At 40.6% G+C, this 8,363-nt stretch overlaps 1 protein-coding gene across 1 annotated transcript; it reads left to right on the top strand.

Moving 5' to 3' along the window:
- Positions 1-97: 97 nt before the first annotated feature.
- Positions 98-7,414, top strand: lgmn (legumain). The gene is made up of 14 exons (XM_076157423.1): positions 98-230; positions 1,136-1,287; positions 1,487-1,584; positions 2,629-2,710; positions 2,820-2,902; positions 3,001-3,076; positions 3,446-3,508; positions 3,671-3,737; positions 4,854-4,972; positions 5,147-5,236; positions 5,323-5,529; positions 5,767-5,937; positions 6,444-6,511; positions 6,813-7,414. The coding sequence occupies exons 2-14, from the start codon at positions 1,147-1,149 to the stop codon at positions 6,853-6,855; spliced, it is 1,308 nt and encodes a 435-aa protein (XP_076013538.1). The 5' UTR covers positions 98-230; positions 1,136-1,146; the 3' UTR covers positions 6,856-7,414.
- The last annotated feature ends 949 nt before the right edge of the window (positions 7,415-8,363 follow it).

The raw sequence follows: 8,363 nt of genomic DNA, 5'->3' as shown, positions 1-8,363 counted from the left end.
GAATTGAGATCGACCTGAAATCAAAGGGTTTATTTAGTTTGAGCACATGACACGATGAAACATGTTGTGATCACGTGACTTCCAGCGAAACCGCTCTGGGTGATTCTGGTTGGTTGTCCGAGTCTGAATCCCAGCCAAGTGTTTTTCCCGACATCGCATATAAATTTCCCATTGACTCCTGCGGAGGTTGTCAATGTAGTTCATCACTGTTCTTCCTTCACGAAGAAAAGGTAAACAACCTCACTGCACTCTCCCTCTTTCGCTCTCTCCTTTTCTATAGCGCTGCTTGCCTCACGTATAGGTTTACATACGCGGTGTCGCTTTTCGAGCTTCGTAAAACTCGATGGAATTTGAGAGCTTGTTGTGCTAGCAGCTAGGTAGCTACAGTTAGGCTGTAAATTATCGTCATGTGACGTTCAGTGTCTGTCTTATATTTAGATACACTTGTCTTCTATCATTTCACGACTGTAAAATATTATATATGTTTTTTTGTCGTATTTATTGGCTTTATTCCTGCGTGTTAACATTCTGTTATCGTATTCTTTAAATTATTTCATGCCCCGGCTTAGTTTTCTCACCTTGTCAGTTCTGTATTAAGCTTTGATATTATTGTTTCAATTGTTCGGTTTACTTTATGATACATATCACAGTACAATTGTAGCACATTCTGTGTTTGTTTGGGTTTTAATTCTTACCTTATTCTTAATTAAGTGAATTGGAAGTATGTAGTAGCCAATAACGGCACTCACAGTAAATTAATATATGAGTAAATAGATGTTAATTAAGTCTGAACTACTTAATGAGTCAATTAGTTTAGAGATTAGAAATGTATCAGTAAATGAACATAAAGTAACAAATGTATCTTGTCATGCTGTCTCTATGTTTACCGCTTGGTTTCGGTAGGGGAATTCAACAAAGTACTCATCGGTAACAACTAACAATAGTAACATTTAGTGATTAGTTCTTCCTCATACTGAGTTTGTTGAGTTGAGTGACAGCTTCACACAGTTCCTCCTCCTCCTCGTGTCCTTGTCGCAGGCACTGATCATGTTTAGATAGGATAGAACCAATGTTTGACCTGTATCATTACATTCGCATTTACATTATATTATACTGTTCTTTCTTTCACTCATAGAAGGCAAAGAAATGCACAAGTCAGTCTTCCTGGCCCTGCTTGGCCTGAGTCTCGGGCTCGTCGGTGCATTTCCCACGCAGAATGCGAAGGATGGAAAGAACTGGGTTGTGATTGTAGCCGGCTCCAATGGCTGGTACAACTACAGACACCAGGTGAGAGGTTCAAAACTAGAAAACGACTGCAAACTATGTCTACAAGGTCGGGGGAAGGTGGGCCCGAGTGCATGAGTCAGTTGTTTACTTTCTTCATCTGCTTTTGTCACGGAAAAGTTTCTTCTTGATAAGATTTACTTTCCTATCAGATAAGCCGCCTTTTCGTTCATGCAGCCTCTCTTTATTGCTCCCTTTTCAGGCCGATGCTTGCCATGCCTACCAGATCGTCCACAAGAATGGCATCCCCGATGAGCAGATAGTGGTTATGATGTATGATGACTTGGCACAAAATGAAGAGTAAGTTGTACTTACTTCGCTTGGGGCGTTGCTGCGACTTCTCTTTTCCCCTTGAAGAGTCAGCAAACTGTTGCGGCTCTCTCCTGTTAGTGTTTGGCTCTCTGTTTCCATTCTTCCTCCTTTGCAAGTCAAGTGTAAATAAATGCCAGTCATTTTGAACACTGAGTACACAGGCAGTACAAACAGTATCCAGCTGAATACAAACGCATAGATGGAAATAGTAATAACAAATCTTTGAAACCATGCATCTTCTTCTGTAACCTACAAACCGATCTGGCATTTGTTTGGTGTCATGGCGCTGTAGAATGCCGACACTGTGAGGTCCGTTGTCAGACACCAGTGTAAACACTTAAACAGTCTAAACAGAGTCACAAGGAGCTCATGTTAGTGTTTAAGCTCAGGGCTTCGGCCTGGAGTTGAGTTCCTGACACGGTGGCTGAGTCAAGGAGCTCTCGTGAATGGAGATCCACCTCATTCAGTCTGAATCAGAATCACTCTATTATAGGATAACACATTTTGAAAGGTAAGGTGAAATTTAACAACAACAAATGACTCAGGAAAAGTTCATTTTATGTGTTACGGTGCCATAGAAACAAAACATTTATGAGCACACAAGAGCAGTTTCAGTCTTTTTGTTCTCTATTTACCAAAGATGAAATGAACATTGGGATTGTTTTTGTCGTCACTGCAGGTTAGTGTGCCAAAATGCTTTGACAGAATGTATGTCAAGTTTAGACAAACCTTTTGCATCATTGATTGTTTCATATCTCCTATCACATTATGATTGCTGACCAGTTATCAGCCTCTATCGACTTTCTGGTTAATGTGTTACTCGTACTGAGAACGTCGAGGAAAATAATGTAATGTGCACGTAAAGCTTCTGCCAAACTTTCAGTAGAAATGTGTTTCTATCGATCTCGTTTCCCCACAATCTCTGACCTGCTTAGTCAGCCGATCAGTGAATCATCAGTCTCGTGTTGTGTCACATTTTCACTTCCCGTTGCGACTCTGAATCACGTTGGTGGTGTGTTTTTTTTTTTCCAGTAACCCCACCCCTGGCATCGTGATCAACAGGCCCAACGGATCAGATGTATACAAGGGAGTACCTAAAGACTACACTGGGGACGTGAGTTTGTACCAGAGTGCAAATGAAAGCTAGAATCAGTGTGCTGACATGTGGTCGATCAAACAGACTTTGGTCTTTAAACCGCCCCTTCTGTTCTTTTTTGCCACAGGATGTGACCCCTGAAAACTTCCTGGCTGTTCTGAAGGGCGATTCTTCAAAAACCAAAGGTGGCTCTGGAAAAGTGGTGAAGAGGCAAGTTGTGACGAAAATGGAGGAGCCGGAGCATTGAACTCCTTCAGCTGGTTTATCTGCATTTGCATTTGTCTTACTTTCTTTTCTCTCCGTGTCAGCGGCCCCAATGATCATGTGTTCGTGTACTTCACCGATCACGGGGCGCCCGGCCTTGTGGCGTTTCCAAATGATGAAGTGAGCTTTTTTTTTACTTTCCTGTTCTTTCTTATGTTAACGCCTGAGCTCAGTGTGCAAGATAGAGGGCTTGATAGAGTTTCTGCACCCAGCACTACTATTCTTGTTTTGAGAGTCTATGAAATGCTTACAACCCACAATCTGTATTAATATTTCCTAATACTGGCTACTAGATAGTTGAGTCAGTATGTTTACATGTACATACAACGTTTCAGCATGTAAACATTCCATCAGTTTAAGCATAAGCAATCTACAGATGAAGTGTCACGTATGTCTGGTGAATTATCCCATTAGTTCTGAGTGTAAGTTGCACGTAAATAGATATACTGGTACTTTGGTGTTTTAAGTACGTTTGTTCTCTTTCTGCAGCTCCACGTGGAAGACCTTCAAGCTGCCATACAGTACATGCGCAAAAACAACAAGTACAAAAAGGTGACGAGCAACATTCCACGGTTAACCCAGATCATATTCCCTGATTGTCTCTAATCGAGGAACAAAGCAGCAGCAAAGAGCTGAATTACTGGAATAACAGCTTGTTACAACAGCTTGTTTTCACATCCTCTCTCCCTAACACACACACACATGCACATACAGATGGTGTTCTACATTGAAGCATGTGAGTCTGGATCAATGATGACCAAACTGCCTGCTGACATTGACGGTGAGTTGCACTTTGACCCCCTCAGAACGACTTTTCAGGAAAACCAAAATGGAGAGAATGAAATCCCCGTCGATCGATTCAAACAAATGTGAACTTGACTTTTCCTTGCGACCGCCACTTGACTTTGGGCCACTTCAGCTAATTTATATAATCAAAGACTCAGCTTCTAACCGAGTGGAAGAAAGCATCGTACAAGTGAGGCGTAGCACAGTAAAAGCCAACAGCTGATCAAGCCTGAACTCAAATCTAGTCAGAGTTGTGTTTTTTTGTTGTTTTTGTTTGTTTTTTTTTCACATTTTTCTTCTTTTTTATATATATGCACGCCTAGAAATTGAAAATCCACAACTTTAATCAGATAACGCAGTTATCTTGTACAATGAAATTCTAAGAGAATTTAAATAAGATAGAAAGAGAAGTAGACTAGAGATAAGCACACAAACTACATTTAAATACATATAAATAACTAATCATAAATAATAGATTATATAGTTCTGAGAGGTGAATCAATGTTATAATGTGCAAATAAGAGATAGCAGCAAAACAGTTATGTGAAATAAAAAACCCGCTCAAACAGTATTCAGTAAAATATGAAGAAGAATCTGAATTCAGCTATGAAAGCAGAAAGTATGATTTCCTTCAGTAGCTGGGACTTCAGTGGTCCACCCTCACACTGCAGTCTACATTAAAGGCAAACGTTCTGAGTAGGGAGTTAGCATCATGACAGCGTGAGAGGTGTTGCTGTGGGAAAGCAGAGTTGTGTTTTTATAGATTGGGTAACCCCGACCTTCAATAGACCGCTAGTCTCATCGGTCTTTATCAGATCAGCATGACGGTGCGTGGTGCTTAGTGGGCAAAGTCACATGTTCTCATGTGCTTTCCCCTCATGTGATGCACATAAAGGTACGCACAGATCAAGGTTCTGTTTTTATGGATTTAACATCGTGAACATCATATTTTTACACACTGCCATTTGTAAATATGGCCCAGGTTATGCGGTACACAACAAAGTCCATTTTGTCTCGAGTGTGCAAAGTATCAGCTGTTTGATCTTCACTCGTGACCTTCTTTAGAAAGTGAAACACGGTTGCTGACTTAATGCCATTGTGTGTTTTTCAGTCTACGCTACCACGGCTTCAAACTCTCACGAGTCCTCCTATGCCTGCTACTATGACGAGCAGAGGGACACGTACCTGGGAGACTGGTACAGCGTCAACTGGATGGAGGACTCTGACATGGTGAGTCATGTTCACATGACTCCATCGAAACCATCTGCAATACCTTTATAAACAATTTAACAAATGATCTATAACTATTACTACCTACTGAGTGTTTACCACAGAGATTAGATTTGTTTTAGAGCCATTTTGTTGTTTGTGCCGTTTCCTTTCAAGTCTGATTTGTGTTTCTAGGAGGACCTGACTAAAGAAACCCTGATGAAGCAGTTCAAGATCGTCAAGAACCACACTAGCACCAGCCATGTCCAACAGTACGGAAACAAGGTCCTGCTCCGTCTCAAATCTCTGAATGAATTAGAATCATAATTAGTCTGGCGTCCTTGATACCAGCGTCTTTACTTCCCGTGCAGACTCTGGCCCACATGAAGCTGATGGCTTTCCAGGGTAACATGGCAAGCAGCCAATCTGCTCCTCCAGTGAGCCTGCAGCCCGTTACCAATCCAGACCTGACGCCCAGCCCCGATGTTCCTCTGGCCATCCTCAAGAGGAAGATGATGGCCTCCAATGATCTCAAAGTTGTAAGGGGGTTCCTCATGGAGATCAGTCTCCACCTCAAGGTGCAGTGGAACACCGCCTCCATTGGGTTTTTCTTTCATGCATAAACATTCTGGCATTTTCTTTTGCACAAGGGAGAAATGAACATTTAATAATTCCTTAATTATAATACTAATAATTTAGTTTTCCTCACGCTATTGGCTGTTTGTGATTGGTTGCACGTCGCCTGTCTTGCTAGGTTTACAGTGACAGCTCATCTCTTAGTAATTCAAACAGCTTGTGAACATTTGTGTGTTCAGGTCAGGGAGAAGATGGCTGAGACGATGCGACGGGTGGTGGAGGGGGTGACTGGCAACAAGATGAAAGCAGAGGAGATCCTCAACAGCAAGGATGATCTCAGCCAGCACAGCTGCTACAGAGTTGCAGTCACTCACTTCAAGCACAACTGCTTCAACTGGCACAAGACTGAGGTACAAGCTCTTTTAATTTCTATTTGGGGAAACTCCAATACTCTGAAATGCAGAGAGTTTGGTTGATCGGTTGAGGTTTATTTGCATGTCAGCAGCCTGACTGCTTTAAAAGAGGAAATTCCAGATCTGCTTTAAATGTCACAGCCAGTTCACAGTTTTACACTAACTACACTAAATACACTGTCACTGTTTCTTACACTTATCTGATGCAAGAACACGATTCATTTCAGACAGAACTAACATTGTCACGTGTAAATGATAAGATGTGAGCAGGAAAGAGCAATCTGATAAAAGAAACTTAAATTTGCTGGTATCAAGTTGTTGTGAAAGACAATTTCCTGTCCTTTACTGCACCTGTGTGGACAAAACTTCCCTTTTCTGTGGAATAATTTCATTTAGACAGCCGTAAATACATCGGAGGGAAATAATTTTGTCTGATTATCATTATTGTCCTTTCAGTGAAAGCAAACTGATTGTGTCCCTGTTGCTTTCCTGGTCTGTTTCAGTATGAATACGCTCTGAGACATCTGTACGCACTCGTGAACCTGTGTGAGAGGGGATACCCTGCAGACAGGTAAACACCATTTCCCACTGCATTTCTCTTCCCTTAGTAGCTCTGTGGTTTTTGTGTGATGTAGGGAATGTTTGCTGTGTTACGCAATAGTTTCTATTGAAAGCAGTCCAACCGCTCCCCATTTGTAGGCAAGCTGGTAAAGATAAGTATTGTGCAACTCTGTAAAGAAATAAAAATAGATTGGGGATTTTGCCATTTTATATGTCACTATCGATCATAGCAATACATCTAATTCCATTTAAAGTCGTAGAAACATTTGAGATGATGATGATGTAACTGTATGTCTTGTTTCTTCCTCCAGGATCCAGCAGGTCATGGACTCTGTGTGTTATTTCCGCAATTAAAAGGAGTTGTGTAATTTCAGCGAGCACCGGATCATTGTGCTTCCTCCGTGGAGAAAGCCAGAGCTTTGATTTGCACTTTGATGGAATGAATCTGAGGAGGAGACATTACTAACACGATACATTTTTTTTTTTTTTTTTTTTACTCCTTGATGTGTTTGATTTTACTGAGAAGATTTTAAGACTTGTTTTATGATGAGTTGTACGTTATCACTGTGAAAGGTTTTTGGATTAATGTTTTACTGTTGCTGATTTTTATTTTTTTATAGTAGGATAAAGAAATTACAGGATTGATTGTTTCCATCGTTTGTGGTGGGGAAAGCCTGACATGAATGCATGATTGACATGGACCGGAAATACATACCGCTGAATGTTTGTTAAAGATTAAGACACGGATATCTCAAAATAAAATCCAAAATGCTAAGGCCTCCTGTTGTCTTATACTGTAGATGCAGATTCCGTGCAAATATTCTGTACTCTTATTGTTGTATTACCTACGTCTATGAAAGCTAGACAGTTATACCAAAACAGATACAGCTTTACCATAAAGTCGTGACCTTGACAGTGACTTTCTCTGTGAGTTTTTCTAACACCATATGAGGAGCAATGTTTGACTACACAGCAAAGATTTTGAAGTATACAGTCGACTGAACCCAACTGAGAAATGTAATCAACAAATAAACAACAAACGCAATAAGTGCCACAAAATTAAAGAGTGCTCTACACTAATAATATGATGGCAGAAACACATTTGTATAAGGGGCTTTTACATTTACAATAAAACAGACATTGTAATGACGCAAAAATAAAGCTGTAAAACTCTACAAAGGACTACACAGCCTGAAAGACAATTCACAAGAGACCTCTCAGATTACAGCTTTGTCTTATATGCATTTGTTCTATGTATATATATATGGGACGCTCATCACTTCGGTCTTGGTGCAGCTTCTTGCTGACAGCGACTGTCATTGAAGGCAAGTTAAGGAATGGTGCTTGTTGCAACTCGACACAAACAAACAAGTAGACATACAATCCCCAATTTTTAAAGCCGACCCTACCATAACATCTCCCCCTTGATAATTCGCCCCTTCACCCCATCTGAAAAAATTGGGGCGAATTTTACAATAATTTCTCAACTCACGTCACCCATTCTTGTATTTTAATGCAGCCTTATATTGCCCTCTTGTGGCTACGGGTGGTAGAGCTGCTATGTCTTGATTTTCTCAAACTACTTTTTTATGTGGACAGTCTAGACGTGATGTCACATTAACTCCTGTAATAAAACAATATATTTTTGTGAGCCAGATTATTAGGCCAGAAGACTTCATGACAGCAATTGAACGCATCATCTGAAGACCGACTGTAACGTTGGATACGGTTCCCTACTAGGATGATTCCCTACAAGAAAGGACAGCATATGTTGTTATTGGATGTTTACGTCAATGGACAATTCTAGCCAGCTAATAAATCCTGCACCACTGTTAACTATCAGTTAACCAATTGAAGAATTA

Source organism: Genypterus blacodes, unplaced genomic scaffold, assembly GCF_046128005.1.
Source record: "Genypterus blacodes isolate CSIRO-AG114 ecotype Tasmania unplaced genomic scaffold, CSIRO-AGI_Gbla_v1 ptg000073l_1, whole genome shotgun sequence".
NCBI lineage: Eukaryota > Metazoa > Chordata > Actinopteri > Ophidiiformes > Ophidiidae > Genypterus > Genypterus blacodes.
Note: the sequence above shows the minus strand (reverse complement) of the source record. Positions and strands in the feature narration are given on the sequence as shown.